The sequence below is a fragment of the Eretmochelys imbricata genome, chromosome 10 (genome assembly GCF_965152235.1).
Source record: "Eretmochelys imbricata isolate rEreImb1 chromosome 10, rEreImb1.hap1, whole genome shotgun sequence".
Taxonomy (NCBI): Eukaryota; Metazoa; Chordata; order Testudines; family Cheloniidae; genus Eretmochelys; species Eretmochelys imbricata.
In genome coordinates, this window is record NC_135581.1 from 44,461,523 (window position 1) to 44,479,687 (window position 18,165).

An 18,165-nucleotide genomic window follows, 5' to 3' on the forward strand; every position below is an offset into this window, starting at 1 on the left:
CCACACTAGTGCCACAGGGCAAAATTTGGCCCATTGTATTTAGCAACAACTCTCCCTTACTGAAAGGAGAATCACTGATAGTGAACTATCCCCTTGACAGGACATAGGAACGGCCATACTACGTCAGACCAATGGTCCATCTAGCTCAGTATCCTGTCTTCTGACAGTGGCCAATGAAAGATGCTACAAAGGGAATGAACAGAACAGGTAATCATCAAGTGATCCATCCTGTCATCCAGTCCGAGCATCTGGCAATAAGCAGTTAAGAGACACCCAGAACATGGGGTGGCATCCCTGACCAACTTGGCCAATAGCCATTGATGGACCTATCCTCCAGAAACATATCTAATTCTTTCTTGAACCCAGTTATACTTTTAGCTTTCACAACATCCCCTGGCAATGAACTACACAGGTTGATTGTGCATGGTGTGAAGTACTTCCTTATGTTTGAAACCTGCTGCTAATTAATTTTATTGCATTACCCCCTGCTTCTTGTGCTATGTGAAGGGATAAACAACACTTCCTTATTAACCTTCTCCACACCATTCGTGATTTTGTAACCATCTATCATATTCCCCTTAGTTGCCTCTTTTCCAAGCTGAACAATCCCAGTGTTTTCACTCTCTACTCATATGAAAGCTGTTCCATGCCCCTAATCATTGTTGTCACCCTTCTCTGCACCTTTTCTAATATATCATTTTTTAAGTATTCAAGGTGTGGGTGTACCATGGATTTATATAGTGGCATTACGATAGTTACTGTCTTATTATTTATCCCTTTCCTAGTGGCTCCTAATATTGTTAGTTTCTTTAACTGCCCCTGCACATTGAGTGGATGTTTTCAGAGAACTGTCTACAGTGACTCCAAGATCTCTTTCTTGAGTGGTTACAGCTAATTTAGACCCTGACCCCGTCATTTTGTATGTCCAGTTGGGATTATGTTTTCCAATGTGCATTACTTTGCATTTATCAACACTGAATTTCATCTGTCATTTTGTTGCCCAGTCACCCAGTTATGTGAGACCCCTTTGTAACTCTTTGCAGTCTGCTTTGGACTTAACTATCTTGAGTAATTTTTTATATCATCTGCAAATTTTGCCATCTCACTATTTACTCCTTTTTCCAGATCGTAGGGGACACCACTATTTACCTCTCTCCATTCTGAAAACTGACCATTTATTTCTACCCTTTGTTTCTTATCTTTTAACCAGTTACTGGTCCATGAGAGAACCTTCTCTCTTATTCCATGACTCCTTACTTTGCTTAAGAGCCTTTGGTGAGGGACCTTGTCAACGACTTTCTGAAAGTCCAAGTACACAATATCCACCGGATCACCCTTGTCCACGTTTGTTGATCCCCTTCAAGAATTCTAATATAGTGGTGAGGCACGATTTCCCTTTACAAAAGCCATATTGACTCTTCCCCAACAAATAATGTTCATCTATGTGTCGCTAATTCTGTTCTTTACTAAAGTTTCAACAAATTTGTCTGGTATCACAGTCAGGCTTACTGGCATGTATTTGCCAGAATTGCCTCTGGAGCCATTTTTAAAAATTGGCATCACATTAGCTATCCTCCAGTCATCTGGTACAGAAGCTGATTTAAGTGATAGTAACTTATTACTGTTTAATTTATCTATTTGTTCCAAAACCTCCTCTACTGACACCTCAATCTGGGACAGTTCCTCAGATGAATCACCTAAAAAGAATGGCTCAGGTGTAGGAATGTCCTTCATCCTCTGCAGACCAATGCAAAGAATTCATTTAACTTCTCTGTAATGGCCTTGTCTTCCCTGAGTGCTCCTTTAGCATCTCAATCATCCAGCGACTTCACCGATTGGTTGGCAGGCTTTCTGCTTCTGATGTACTTAAAAAAAATTGCTGTTAGTTTCTGAGTCTTTTGCTAGTTGCTCTTCAAATTCTTCTTTGGACTGCCTAATTATACTGTTACTTTACTTTTACTAACACCTGCTTTACTAACAGCCAGAATCACCCTGAGGAGTGTTTTGCATGCAACCATGTGAGAATAAAATCTCTGCTCAAGAAGTCATATTGAAATCAAAGTCTGTTACCCTAAAAATTCCAAACATCTTGCAATTATTTGATGAAAGCTTATATGTAATTTTAATATGAAACAAATTTTTAAGTAGTTGAAGCTGTTTACAGCAAATGTAACCAGTTGTTAAAATATAATGAATATCCAAAAAATTATAAGGCACACGCAGTTGTAGTCAATATAATAAGTTAGCCTGGGCCAAAAATAATACAAAGAAATTCAACTCAGAATTCAGTCCTCCAGTCACTGAACTAAAAAAACCTGTAAGTACCATGACAGTGCTATTTAAAGTAACCAGCAACCAACACAAAGAGAGAGAACACGGATATATACAACGCTAAAGATGGGATGTTATTAAACGGGCATACGTATATTTAGCAATGTTTTAGCAAAGCCAAGTTATGTTTTTGATACAAACAATTTAAATGTCATTTATAGTTTCCTTTTCAATTTATTTTTCACATCAGAGAAAATGTCCATTTCATTTTTAATCCAATATACAGAGTAACCTGAAGTGCCAGGAATGAAGTCATTTAGTTCCCCAAGGTATTTCTTCATCTCACTAGAAGAGACATAACCTACAAAGTGAAAAAATAAATAAATAAATAAATAAATATATATATAAAAATATAAACACCACAGAAACTACAGCACCTGGGCCAGTCTTTTTTATTGGACTTTCTGGAGTGTGGAATGAATATCCACAAAATTAAAAACACTGTTGATATGGTGTGGGGGAGAATCACAGACACAGTATCACAAACACAGAAATGCCTGGTACTTTATTACTATTTTCAGTGAGATTACATCAAATATTATATAATGTATTTCAGAGAAGAGCACTTTGTTGAGAAATACATGCAGCTCCTGAAACTCTGCCATCATTTCCCCAGGGAAAGCAAGCACAGGGTTGCAAATGTTATTAAATCATTTATAGTATGCACACAAGTTAAAGAAAGGCTTTTTCACTGGTGCAAACTGGAGAGAAAGAACCTTTATACTGGGAGTGATGTCCTTGGACAATCCTTCTCTCTACCCCATTGAGTGCACACTAAATGGTTCCTATGCATTAACGTAGTCTTGTTTGAAGAGTACTACGTTAATGCAAGCTAGGAACCTTTTCATTTGCAACTGCAGCATTCACACAGGAGTGCTGCAGTGCAGCACTGGTATGCACTGCTATTCATACCCCCATAGGCCAAACTGTTGGACAACGTAGACATAGGTTTAGTGTAGTAAGGGAATGAACTTGTCTACTAGGATAGAAATTCATTTCTGTGCAGAAAAGACAGGACCAAGCCTACGTATCACTTTAGTCCTGCTTAAGCCTTCAAAATAGAATTTAAGTTGCCCATAAGGTTGGCCCTCTGCACAGGGATGAATTTCACAGTAGGTGAATTATACTGAAAATAATTAAGACATGAAAAATATTGTAATAGAACCCCATACTGCACTTACAGATTCAGGAACCTCTCATAATGATCAACTAAGAAAAGGGGTAGCCATGACACATCCTCTAGAAGGATACCTAGATAATGTAAACTTTTTCTTATCATCAGCATCTAGTGACACACATCCTAAAGTGCTCATGAAACTAGATGGAGTATCAGAAGCACAGGTGAGCTCCCAAAGGGTCAAAAAATACAGCACCTGTTTTTAGGAGGGGAAATGATGGATCCAGGGAGTTACTAGACAGTCATTTTAACTTTGATGCAACATCTGATAAACTGCTAGAAATGTTAATACACCATCACTTTTGATACTTGCAAACACCTAGAGAAATTAAAGTGATAAATTGGGGACAACCTGGATTCATCAAAAACAAATATCAAATCAATTTCAGTGAAAACTATACCCTTTGTTGAACCCAACTGTTAGAAGTTCACGTGGTGAGAAGGACATCTCACTAGAAATAGATGCAGAATTGCATGAATATTGATTGTATAGAATTTGCACAGAAAAGATACACTGCATGATTTTCTGTCTGCATTATAAAGAAATCAAGCATGAACATAGATTCAAGCATAGAATGGGCCAGTCTTCATCAGTATCACCCATAACATTGTTTGCATTTGTTCCATTTGGCTGAAAGTTCACCTATATTAATCTTTACCTGTCACCATGTTGTTCACTGGATAATCCTGAAGTGGACAGTATGCAGGTTTCCCTCCCACTGGTGTTTTTGATACTATTTTTTCTTTACTGCTGTAGAGAAAAAAAAGTGTTATTTTTGCTTCTTTCATTTACTTTTTAAAGCTTGCTTTCAGGAATGGCTGTGTTACTGGATTCGGCTATTCGTGGGAATTTCAAATTTTCCCTTCCCTGCCTATCTATAGTCAAGGCTAAGGACCTAAATTCCACAGCAAGATCTCCTCATTTCTGAAGAAGTCCAGTGTGGCAAGATGGAAATTCTGCGGCAACCTCTGCTAAATTCACAAATGAAGGTTTTTATTGAATTAAATATGGAAATAAATAATACAATGGGTACAGAATCCATTATCTTATTTATTTTGATATCACATTCATTTTATTTCAGTCTGGCCTTCCATCTTCAATTTTTATTGCACTGCAGATTTTTGTATTGAACATATAACCACAGTGCAGAATTTGACAGGAGAGGAAGTTGAAGGTTTTGGCAACTAGGCAGGGCACAGTTGAGAACAAGGGGACTACAGTTTTGGATCCTGGGATAAATACATTAGTTGGATGTTTCTGCTAAAATGATCAACAGCAAAATAATTATGGTTGAGATTTACACTGTAATCACTAGGATTCAGAGTTATCGATCAATTGATATGTTATACCAGGTGTGGCCAAACTGCGGCTTGCGAGCCACATGCTGCTCTTTTACAGCTAAAGTGTGGCTCACAGAGCCCCCCATGCCTCCCCATTCTCCACCTACCAGACTGGGAGGGGGAGCTCAGGGATTCTTTGTGGCAGGGTGGTGAGGTTAGGGGCTTCAGCCCCGAAGGAGGCTCCTGCCGTGGCTCAGGGCTTCAGCCCGGCTCTTGCTGAAGCCCTGAGCACTGGCAGACACCTCCCACAGGGCTGAAGCCCCATGCCCCACCCTTCTGCCGCAGGGCAGAAGCCCTGAGCAGGTGCAACCAGCTCTCGAACTTCTGAAGATTATCGTATGCAGCTCAGAAGATGAGTAAGTTAGGCCACCCTTGTGTAATATGCTCATGTGCCCAAACTTCAGGACCTATGCAATCCTAACATGGAAATAAAGAAAATACCTTCCATCCAGGTCTTTTTTGCCCTTTATTCTTTGCTCATCCTCTTTTATGCTAGTCTTTATTTCAACTGGTGTTAATTCATCAAGCTGTAGATGTCAACATACATTTTGATTAAAATTGTGCATACAGCCCCTTCTGACTTGATAAGGAAGCAAAGGAAAGTTCCTCTGATAACTATCATTTTCAATTTTCTGACACTGATAGGCACTATCAAATGAAAATTTTACAAGAGGGCAATATGCCCCAGTATGTACGTGCACACATGCACACACATACACACACACAAAACAAACTTTAAAAATCACACAAACACCAAAATTGAAGTGGAAACAAAACAGTTTAACCTTGCCCTGAAAAGTGGACTGGGGTTCATCTCAAGGGGGAAATAATCACACGCTGTGGGATTCCTTTACTGTAACTGCCATCTACAGCCCTTACTTCCTATCTAGAATTTACTTTGGAACTGTTACCAAGTCCAGTCCCATTTATCTCAGCTGCAGACACAAGACAGTGAAAGGCCTGGGCTAAGCTTTTACTGCTTAGGATTTTAACACTAAAATCAAACTTTGCAATATAAGGCAGCTTGTGTTGATCATGTTGTCCAGAAATCTTAGCCTCTGGCAGGAGGAGATTCTTGCATAGCAGTAATTTGCCTGGGGAGCAAGAGATCTGAACCCACATTTTTGGCATAGTAGTACAAAGGACTACATTAAGCCATCCAGCCCAGCCAGCAGTAACCAGAGAAAGCACAAAAGCTTTGTAACCTGCTTCTGTGGACTGAGTGCTTTATATCATTGTTGGCTTTTCTCAATCCATTTCATTATTGTTAAGAATATGGACATTGCTTTGTGGTGATGGTAGTGAATTCCTCTGCAACTCCATTTTCTGCAAGTTCTGAATGGTTGCTCCCTGGACACGATGCAGTAGAAGGGGGATATACAGTAGGCCAAAGGCAGTAGTAGACATCTTGATTATCACCATTCAGTCATCAAAAAAAAACCATTTGATCCACTGTTTGACTTGAAGCCCTAGGATGAAATCCTGCCTCCACTGAAGTCAGGCAAAGTTTTGCCATTGATTTCAATGGGACAGGATTTCACCCCGATGTGCGTTTAGTACAACCTTACCCGTTCCATCAGGGAATCATTCATCTGCTCCCATATAAAACTACCAAGTTTTCTTCTAATTTCTGTAGTGAATAAAAATAAATTAATGTCAAAAGTATTACACAGTGGTATCTGTCCAGCAAAAATCAGTCAGCTAGCAGAGATGATCTTTAACCAAGCGTGAAACTAAACTGTAATGACCACTGATTGGTACCTAGGTAAGGATCTCTAGAAGTGGTTACACTGACTCCTTTGCCCCCCACACAGCAAACAGCAAAACAGGCCTCCCACTCCTGGCTAGACATGCAGAGACTCTGCCCCATGCCAATGCCATCTGTCCCCCCTTTGGAGTCCACCCTGTCCGTACTCTCTGAGGCTAGTGTGCGGCATGAGCTCAAAATAATGGGTCCTGTCACATAGGCTCAGCTGTTCTGTCAGATCCAGGCTGAGCACTTATAAGACTCCCCTTTTACAAGCAGCTGGTTCCACTTCAAACAGCTCCCTTTCTCCCATAGCTCAGGGTTCCTGCTCCCGGCTTATTCCTCTGTTTCCTCTCTGAATCTTCCCAAGTTGGTCCCCCATCTTCTCATTCACTCAAACCCTCCCAGGGGGTCTCTCTTTTTTTTCTTTTTCATGACAAAGCAGACTTGACTGGTTAGTCCATAGCCATCACCAGCAATAATTCCTAAATACCTAGGGATTTATATTCTCCCCTTAATTGATTAGATGACTTCTACATATGGAGGCATCCTTTCTTATGGCCATAAGGCTTGATATTGAGTCCGAAAAAACGACTGCCGCTGCTGGGTGCACACTCCAGATCCAGTTTAACACTAGCATTATCGCCACTAGTCCAGCTGTCATGACAGCTACACAATTGGATATTCTTTTAGACATATTAATTCCTAATTTTGATACACAATATGCCATCCCTATTCTTCCTGTTTTTAATCTTTTGGACTCCCAGGGGTCAAAGTTAATTCTGTGTCCTTGTTTTGGAGTGGCACTCTGCTCTGCCTGCCAGGTTTCTGAAGAGTAGCAGGGAGGAGAGAAAAAGGGGGTATTGGAAAGGCATAACCCCCCAGCCAATCAGGTTTGTGGAGAGTAGCAGGCTGCCGGGGAAGGGGGGGGGAAGAGGGGAGAGAAATGGGGAGAAAGGAAGGGAAGAGCTTTTTGCCCAGCCCCACATCAACTGTCAAGATACCAGAAACTGCATGATCCCAAACTCACAGCATAGATGACTCCAATGCATTCATCTGCGAGGTAACAAACGGCCAAACATATTAGCAAAGCGATACCTGTGTAATGGCATATGCCCTGACTGGGGGCAGCTCATGGAGCAGCAGCATTTGCTACAGCTGTACAACAGGGCTAGCATCTGCTCCTCCATGGGCAAGATCTCACTCACACTGCCAACCTAGACCTGCACCTAGTAGAGGGGTAAGCACCACCAACAGCAGTAGATTCAGATCTACCTGCACTGCAGAATGGTGGACACCTCCTGTCCTGGGACACTCCCTATGCCCCTTCTCCCCCAGAACACTCAGACTGAGGTCACTGTAATTTGACCATGTATGCTCAACATCACCAACAGTCTCGGTTTTAAAACAATGAGTAAACTGTATGGTAAATGCTCTATATTTTTCCTAACCTTCTTGCACACAGGCAGGAGGAAGGATGAAGTGACCCAAAGCCACTGTCTGTTTCATTTCAGAGCTGGCACTTGCATTTGCAGAGAGATAACAAGAATGAAAAACTGTAGCTTTACCCTCTATATAATCTAGGCTCTGGTGTATTCTAGACGGAAAAAACAGAAAAAGCTTTTATAAAAAAAGAAATGTGAAAAAAACCAAATCATAATTATTTGAATGATCAATTTAACCCTAGAGTGTACCAAGGCTGGACACAGTAAAAGTTACAGTGACTAATGAGTTTAAAGGGATTGTAAGCTCTTTAGTGCAGAGACTGTCTTTTTATTCTGTTTGTGTACGGTGCTGAGCACAATGGGATCCTAGTCTGCAACTGGGGTTGCTTTGCACTATGATAAGTCAAATAATAAATAAGAATAAGAACACTGTCATGCAATTGACCTACTTTTAAATTGTTTCAATTGTTGTAAATATTAATATTTCAAAAGTTAATATAAAGCTTTCACAAAAAATATAGAGCACGTTTTATATCCAAAATCATTAATTAAATATACAGTGCATGGAAACTGATATTACAGATACATTTTTATTTTGAAACAAATTATATGAAAAGCATTTGCTCTTTCACTATCTGTCAAGTCTTGACTTCAGGGTTGTGCATTTTCCCTGTGACAGTTGATGCAAGCAGAACTACATATAACTATGCCAGACAGGTAATAATTGGCATAGCTCTGTCAAAGGGTTACAGTGTTATCAGCTGTTGTGGGAAAAACAAATCCTTCACTCATAACTTGACTGGTAAATGCCTGCAAAGATGTAGGGATAGTTATGAAATTAAAGAATTAAAGTGAGTTTGAGTTTGATAAAGAAAATAATATAGTTGCTTTATGGTGTGTGGCTAGTAAGGAAAAGGAGGCCACATCAGCCTCACCAACACACTGAAGCAAAGAAGCAGAGCCTTATAGATCAGGTAAATATGTCTTTTTATATACTAAATGACATGGCTGTGCAAACAGTTAAAGAAATGGTTCAAGCCCTTTGAACAGAAGTGAATATCTTTACACTGTTTCAAACCCACAAAGTATTGACGAAAACCTGCACTTAATGTTTGGTGACCTGTTGGCCAGCACCATGCTCCAAAGGCTTCTGTGGCAGTAGTAGTCTCATCACAGTACACAATGGGGTGTTACTTCAGAACTGAAGCCAGTAATGTCATAAAAACTAAGCAGAAAAGGGAAAATGTTGGTAATAACATGCTGAATTCCCCTGTTAGCCTGATTAATAGGAGAATGTGGTGCACCTGGCTAAAGTTAACAGAACATTGACAATTCCCTGGGTGTGTCATCTGTAAAATGTATTTAGTTGACATTTAATCTATACCAGCAGTTCTCAATCCATGGCCCACCTGCGGCCCAATTAGCACACAGCTGTAGCCCAGCTGTGTGCTAAAATAAATTCAAAATTCACCACCCAGCTCTGGCAGAGGGGGGAAGATAAGTGTCTAGCAGCCTGCAAGAGCACTCCTGCCTGCAGGGGGAGCACTAGGCATAGGGGACTGGGGAGTTTGGGGCGGGGCACTGTACTGTGGTTCTCAACCTGCAGCTCACAATGATAAATAGGTTGAGAACCACTGATTTATACAAATATTCACCTCCTGATTGTGGATCTTTTACAGTCTTTTCTTCATTTTAAGCTTTGCAGCTCTCCTTTTAAAAAAACTCACTGTCAAGCCCTCTTTTGTTTTCTATATTTCCTTTCCTTTGTTTGTAATAATTTAGCAGACTGAAAGTAAAATTTCTTTCCCTAGCGATTTGGCCGTTTTCCATTTGGCAAGTATTGATTTTTTTTTTTTCTCCCACCTTGCTTATAAAGGCTGAATTTTCCATGTCTCTTGTTTTGATTACTTCCTTATGCCTCAGTGAAGAAGTCAGCAACACTGGGATTTGAGGTTGTTAGCTAACTATCACAAAACCAGCTGGGAGAGTATAACAGCAGAAAAAAATTAATTTAACTATAGAATTGACGCTGGTTTGGAAAACTAAACTACTTTCCTTTTTTGTGTTTACATTTTTACTAACAAAGGCCAGGTCTACACACACATTTTTGTACCAGCATAAACTATTTTGATTAGGGGTGATATATAAAAACCAAAATAGCCATACAAATACAACCCATACTATGAATGCAGTTATACTGATATATAGGTGCCTTCTACTGGTATAGCTTATTCCCCTTACCTTACAGGAATAAGCTATGCAGTATAAGCACCTTTTAAGTTGTGTCACTTTAACTAGTTAAAGCTGTACAACTTTTGCATATAGGGAAGGCCAAAGTGGTTTGCTAGGAGACTTATGTATTTTGTCCAAGACATCTTACCTACAGTTTATTGTGGTTGTGATTTTCAGAAATTCTCAGCATTACCATAGAATATCAGGGTTGGAAGGGACCTCAGGAGGTCATCTAGTCCAACCCCCTGCTCAAAGCAGGACCAATCCCCAATTTTTGCCCCACATCCCTAAATGGCCCCCTCAAGGATTGAACTCACAATGCTAGGTTTAGCAGGCCAATTCTCAAACCACTGAGCTATCCCTCCCCCCCATTAGCCTAACACTGCCCCCTTTGAAGTACTTCAATGGGAATAGTCGGGCACTTTTAAAAATTCCATCTGTGTTTAAGTTACTGCCATTAAATATTGAGATTATTTAACACAATTGTTAATGTTGTTAATTTTGTATTGCATTATGTTTTGTATATAATTAATTGTGCAGCTGAAAAACTCAGAGGTTAGATGTATACAATACATAATATACACAGAGCTCTAACGGATGCACAATATTTCCAAAACTATGGTAAGAGAATTCTCATAACAAAAACAGAAAAAGGAAGGAGAATTTTGTTAGCTGAAGGCACTTTCAGAGAAGCAGGGGAGGGGTGATTAGGGTCATGGCATATCTAAAAACACTCCACAGACAAGAACACAGCCAAACAGCTACAAGAGTCAAACCTACAAAGTGTACCTCTGTGTATCAAGGTGTGAAGCATCACTGCTGAACAGGTAATCAGCGCCATGATGAGTTGAAATCACTCCTCCTTCAGCCACTGCAGAAAAATGGTCACATTGAGCGCATATGGCACTCTTGGCTTAGGATTATTAACCCCAGTATGTTCAAAACACCTTTATTTGTGGAGGTCAGTGTCTCCAGTCCTAAGGAACAAAATATGAACTTCTGCTTTTTACCTGACAGTTCACCCCCAGTCATAGATGTTTAGATTTGAAGCCCAGAGGGATCATTATAATAATCTAGTCTGACCTCCTGCATAACACAGGCCAGGTGCCTACTCCTTTCCTTTTACCTATGGACTTTTTAACCCTTTACAGGTTAAGTAGAGAAGAGCTACTAACAGGGATTTTATAGTTAACTGGCTGGGTGTTCATAAAAGGGAGCTCCCCACCCTTCATTTATCACAGTAACTTTCTCTGCTAGATTGATTTATTAAATATTTAGTATCTTTTCAATATTTGTTCCCCATGGAGGTACTTAGACTGTAATCAAGTTATGCCTTAGCCATCTTTGTTAAGCTTAATTGATTGAGCTCCTTGAGTCTATCAATCACTATAAACCACATATTCGAATCCTTTAATCATTCTCTTGGCTCTTCTCTGAATCCTCTCTGATTTATCAAAAAGAAAAGGAGTACTTGTGGCACCTCAGAGACTAACCAATTTATCTGAGCATAAGCTTTCGTGTAGCTCACGAAACCTTATGCTCAGATAAATTGGTTAGTCTCTAAGGTGCCACAAGTACTCCTTTTCTTTTTGCGAATACAGACTAACACGGCTGCTACTCTGAAATCTGATTTATCAATATCCTTCTTGAACTGTGGAATCCTGAACTGGACAAAGTATTCCAGCAGTGATTTCACAGTGCCAAATAAGAGGTAAAATAACCTCTGTACTACTGCAAATTCCACAATTTATGCATCCAAGGACTGCATTAGCATTTTGGCTACAGCATCACACTGGAAATTCATGTTCAGCTGATTATCATTATCCATCACAACCTCCCAATCTTTTTCACAGTCACTTCTTCCCAAGATCAAATCCCCCATTCTGTAAGTTAGGGCCTCCATTCTTTCTTCCTAGATGTGAATGTGCCAGATATTGCAATCCCATGCAGTATCTTTGGGAACCACTGTATTCAATTTATGAATGGTTTATGTATGACTGTGTTCTAGTCCATGGAGAAGGGTTACCACAGCTCATCGAGGAAATAAAAACAGTGGAAGGTGATTACCCTGGGAATTGTAAACAACTCCAGAGAAGCATCACCCCCAGAGGTGTTCGCAAATACTGCTTCAAACTGTGTTTTCCAGAGATTTAAACAAAGAGGAGGCTTTTGGTATAAAAACCTGATCCAGCAAACGGACAGGACCTTCTGGCCCGGGAAGTGGGGGCCACCCTTGCAGGCTGGGACTTTGGCCTACTAGGGCCCCAAAAGACTGATGGGTGATAAGCTTTTAGCATGCACATTTATTTTATGTTTTCTCTGTAATGCTTTTACCTTAAGAATAAAGATGCTTGCTTAGAAAAAGCTGTGGGGTAATTTTAAATGCTGGCAATACACTCACTGTTCATCGCCCTCTGAAAGAAACCAATGGACAGATGCTGGCTGTTAGGCAGACTGACTTGCTGGGGAGCTAACAGTGTAAGGCAGCTGTGCAGCTTTAAAATCCCAGTCAGAAAGGAGTGGGACAAGGGTCTCTATTCAGAGATAGTTAATGACTGGAGACCTGTCTGATCATTCCTGGAGTGGACTATGGAGATAGGGGGGAATATAGGCACAGTTATCCTGAAACTGTGACAATATACATTTACTTGGAGCTGTATTAAAATGCATATTGTTTGGCTGTGCCCAGATTACCAAGCGATCCAGCTCGCTCTATATCAGTGACCTGTCCTCTTCCTTCTTTACCACTCCTTCACATTGTTTCATTTGCAAACTTTATCAGCGAGGATTTTGTGTTTTCTTCCTGGTCACTGATAAAAATGTTAAATAGCAAAGGGCCAAGAAAGATCCCCGCAGTACTAGAGACAAACCCACTCAATGATGATTTCCTGTTTACCATTATATTTTGAGACCTATCATTTAGCTAGTTTTTAATGCAGTTAATCTGTGCCTCGTTAATTTTATATCATTATAGTTTTTTAATCAAATGTCATGTGTTACCAAGTCAAATGCTTTACTGAAGTCTAAGTATATACATCAACTCCTTTTTCAACTAACCTTGTAATCTCATAAAAAAATCAACTCAGTTTGATGGGTTCTATTTTTCATAAACGTATGTTGATTGGTATTAATTATGTTACTCTCTTTTAATTCTTTATTAAGTGAAGTCTGTATCAGCCACTCCATTATATTGCCCAGCCTCAGTGTCAGCCTGACAGACCTATAATTATCCCCAAGTCATCTCATTTACCCTTTTAAAATTGGCATATCAGCTGTCTTCCAGTCTTCTGGAACTTAAGTCTTTCAAGACTTATTGAAAATCAATATTAACAGTCCAGTGAGCTCCTCATCCAGCTCAGTTAAAAGTCTTGGATGCAATTTAACCGGACCTGCTAATTCTAAAATGTCTAACCTTAGCTGTTATTTAACATCCTCCTCCAATACTAATGGAATGGAAAAAGAGCAATCATATGATATGACATTATCTGTCTTTTCCCCAATACAGAACAGGTATTTGTTGAACACTTCTGCTTTTTCTGCATCATTATTGATAATTATACTGTTTCCATCTAGTATTGGACTAGTACCATTGTTTGGAGTCTTTTTGTTCCTAGCGCACTTAAAAAACTCTTTCTTAATTACATTAACTCTGTTGGTCATAGAGTTCTCCTGGTGTCCCTTTGCTTCCTTTATCAATTTTCTACAATTCCTAGCTTCTGATTTATAATTATTACTGTCAACTTTCCCTTTCTTCCATTTGTTATATTTTTTTATAGCGGTCTTCACTTCCCCTCTAAACCAGGTCTCTTTTTTAACCGACTTGGCATTCTTCCTTGATTGTGGCCTTTTGGGCATCTAATAAAGTATTCTTAAACAATTCCCAATTATTATTCATATTTTTCTATTAAATTCTTCCTCACAGCTGATTTGGCTCCTAACTGTTTTCAGATTGTGAAATCAGCGTGTGTGTGTGTGTGTGTGTGTTTTGGACTTTATTCTGTTTTCACATTATAAATATGATCAAGTTACGATCATGAATACCTAAGCCCCCATTCATTTTTAGTTCTGTGATCTGTTCCATTTTATCTGTCAAGACAAGGTCTAATACAGAACTCTCCTGTGTTGAATGCAATACCTTGAGTTAGAATATTGCCATCTATAATATTTAGAAATGCCAAAGATGTTTTAGTACTGGCAGCAGGTCATGTCTAGACTGGAAATAAGGTGTAAATTTTTAACAGTGAGAGTAATTAACCACTAGAACAATTTACCAAAGGCTGTGGTAGATGTTTTTCTAAGAGAGGTGGCTCAAGGAATTATTTTGGGGAGGTTCTCTGGCCTGTGTTACACAGGAAGTTACAGTAGATGATGACAATGGTCCCTTCTGCCCTTAGAGTCCATGAAGGTGTCAGTTAGACTGAAGTGATCCATGATTTCAGCTGATTTTCCTACCCATTGTAGTGGGCTGTGCCAGGAGCCAGTCAGCCTGGTCCCCAGTGAGCTCTGATGGTCTCAAAGCACTACCGTACAGAAGTTCTGGGGTGCAGCAACTGGGCACACAGGGACACGCAGCCGCTAGCGAGTGCTATCACCAGCTGGCCATGTGCTAAGTATGAGACACCCTCACACAGGCTGTGACGGTGCCCACAGGGCCATGCCTGCAGCTGGGAACAGCCCTTGTGATGCAGCTCTGGGGGTGATGCTTCCCAACCGCTGCCCCGTGCGGGGCTTGGGCTGTCAGCTGGGACCTCTCGCCAGGGGCCGGCCTCAGCGTCCCTTTACTCCACCTGAGCCACACAGAGGGGCCGGGTAGCGGGCTGCCCTGGGGAAGGAGGGCGGCTCCCCCCGGGGGCAGAGCGATCATGTGGCGCTGCAGCAACTTGGTGGGTGACCCCAGCCAGACGCTCGTTGCTGCTCACTCAGCCCTGGCAATGGCTGGAGCCCAGCTGGGGGAGGGGAGGCTGCTCTGGCAGCGGGCACCTGCCCAGTGCCCCCAGCTCAAAGACCCAGTCACCCCCAGAGCACTCCCGTCTGCACAGCCCCCGAAAGCAGGGTGCGGGGAGCCGGCCCAGGCCCTCAAGTCACCCTCAGCAGGGCGTGACACTGACTCCCCTCCCCAGGGCCTGTCTCCACCCTCAGCGGGGCATGCCACGCCACTGACTCTCCCCCCCCCCCCGCCTGCACCCCCTCAGCGGGGCATGCCACGCCACTGACTCTCCCCCCCCCCCCGCCAGCACCCCCTCAGCGGGGCGTGCCACTGACTCTCCCCCCCCCCCCCTCAGCGGGGCGTGCCACGCCACTGACTCTCCCCCCCCCCCCGCCAGCACCCCCTCAGCGGGGCGTGCCACGCCACTGACTCTCCCCCCCCCCGCCAGCACCCCCTCAGCGGGGCGTGCCACGCCACTGACTCCCCCCCCAGCCAGCACCCCCTCAGCGGGGCGTGCCACTGACTCTCCCCCCCCCCCCCGCCAGCACCCCCTCAGCGGGGCGTGCCACGCCACTGACTCCCCCCCAGCCAGCACCCCTTCAGCGGGGCGTGCCACGCCACTGACTCCCCCCCCAGCCAGCACCCCCTCAGCGGGGCGTGCCACGCCACTGACTCTCCCCCCCCCCCCCGCCAGCACCCCCTCAGCGGGGCGTGCCACGCCACTGACTCTCCCCCCCCCCCGCCAGCACCCCCTCAGCGGGGCGTGCCACGCCACTGACTCCCCCCGCACCCCCTCAGCGGGGCGTGCCACGCCACTGACTCTCCCCCCCCCCGCCAGCACCCCCTCAGCGGGGCGTGCCACGCCACTGACTCTCCCCCCCCCCGCCAGCACCCCCTCAGCGGGGCGTGCCACGCCACTGACTCTCCCCCCCCCGCCAGCACCCCCTCAGCGGGGCGTGCCACGCCACTGACTCCCCCCCCGCCAGCACCCCCTCAGCGGGGCGTGCCACGCCACTGCCCCCTCTCCGGCTGGGCCCCTCAGCGGGGCGTGCCACTGGCCGCTCGGGGCCCCCGCACCCCACAAATCGCGGAGCTCCCGGCTGACGCTCTGCGAGAACCAGGCGCTGCGGCCCCGAAACATCCCGACGCCCGGGCCCAGGCAGCGCCTCAGCTCGAGCTCCCAGCCCGCGGCTTGGCGGGCAGCGCCGGGACAGCGAGGAGGAGGAGGAGCCCGGAGCACTGCCCCGCCCACCGCTGTCTCCGGGCTGTAGGGGAGGGGCCTGAACAATTGCCCCGCCCATCGCCCCGCCTGGGGCTGCGAAGAGTCCGTAACGCGCCGTGACCACAGCGCCGTTAAACAGACACGCCCACCCCGCACGTCACAGTCCCTGTATTTCTCTTTTGGAAACTTTTCTGTTTAGTAACTTGACACAGTATAGTCAAGAGATCAGTCGAACAAAGACAACAGACAACTTGGTTTTCAGGCAAAGTTACACAGCAAGATCCTGTAGGTACAAACTCAACCGGAAAAATATAAATTATAAGTTTATTTAGGATTGCCCCCCTAGCGGAAACTCACAAGTCCAGCCAGGCCAGACTCAGTTCAGAATACTAGTGCACAGCTTTCAGATGATTGCAATAAGTGCTAAATGTTTTTAACATTAACAGAAAAATGAATATAAATTCTGGAGTCTATTAGGATGTAGTGTGTAAGAATGTGTCTGTGAAACCAGCATCCCCATCGATGTTATGACTTCAATGAGCAACAACAATTAACCAGGAAAAAAAACCTGTCAGTAGTTTTCAACTTTAAATCTGAAAAACAATATAATACAAGTAGTGTCCAGCTCTAATACTAACGGCTGGATTCTTTTCTCACACTGGTGTAAATCAGAGAACAATCAGGCCCTGAGTATTTTCCATTCCTAAAGGTGTGTCCTTGTATCAAACCAAGTATTCATGGCAGAAATTTAGGGGTCCACTTTAACTTCCTCTTGCAATTTTAGGGGTGAGGATTATTTCTTTGTCCTTAAGATTTAATAAAACTGCTACCCTAAAGCACTGCTCTATGAGGAGAGGCTGAGGGAGCTGGGATTGTTTAGCCTGCAGAAGAGAAGAATGAGGGGGGATTTGATAGCTGCTTTCAACTACCTGAAAGGGGGTTCCAAAGAGGATGGCTCTAGACTGTTCTCAATGGTAGCAGATGACAGAACGAGGAGTAATGGTCTCAAGTTGCAGTGGGGGAGGTTTAGATTGGATATTAGGAAAAACTTTTTCACTAAGAGGGTGGTGAAACACTGGAATGCGTTGCCTAGGGAGGTGGTGGAATCTCCTTCCTTGGAAGTTTTTAAGGTCAGGCTTGACAAAGCCCTGGCTGGGATGATTTAACTGGGAATTGGTCCTGCTTCAAGCAGGGGGTTGGACTAGATGACCTTCAGGGGTCCCTTCCAACCCTGATATTCTATGATTCTATGATTCTATATGTAGGGGCTTCTTGAATGTTAATGACTACAAGATTGTAATGTGTTGACAGGTGGTTCTAGTTAGATCAAGGACTTCTGCTCCTTCATAGATCTCTGGAATCTGGACATTTTCACTTTTCACATATTCTCCAATATTTCCACACTTCTTTAGAGGGCTCTACAATTCTGAGTTGCCTAGGCCATGATCTGCACCCTCTGAGCTCTATGGGAGTTTTGATATGGACTTTAATGAGAACAGGATCAGGCCTCAAGTGAACTTGTTTTTTTTCTATAACATAGAATCATAGAATATCAGGGTTGGAAGGGACCTCAGGAGATCATCTAGTCCAACCCCCTGCTCAAAGCAGGACCAATCCCCAATTTTTGCCCCAGATCCCTAAATGGCTCCCTCAAGGATTGAACTCACAACCCTGGGGTTAGCAGGCCAATGCTCAAACCACTTCTCATTGCCCTGTATTTTAATCATGCCATGGTTTGACTTC

At 43.2% G+C, this 18,165-nt stretch overlaps 1 protein-coding gene across 1 annotated transcript; it reads right to left on the reverse strand.

Moving 5' to 3' along the window:
* Positions 1-2,243: 2,243 nt before the first annotated feature.
* Positions 2,244-16,376, reverse strand: TERB2 (telomere repeat binding bouquet formation protein 2). Its single transcript, XM_077828553.1, has 7 exons — positions 16,278-16,376; positions 11,063-11,144; positions 8,048-8,193; positions 6,418-6,479; positions 5,291-5,376; positions 4,168-4,259; positions 2,244-2,632 (listed from the first exon to the last, which is right to left on the reverse strand). Exons 1-7 carry the CDS (start codon positions 16,339-16,341, stop codon positions 2,487-2,489), a joined length of 678 nt encoding a protein of 225 aa, XP_077684679.1. The 5' UTR covers positions 16,342-16,376; the 3' UTR covers positions 2,244-2,486.
* Between the last annotated feature and the right edge of the window lie 1,789 nt (positions 16,377-18,165).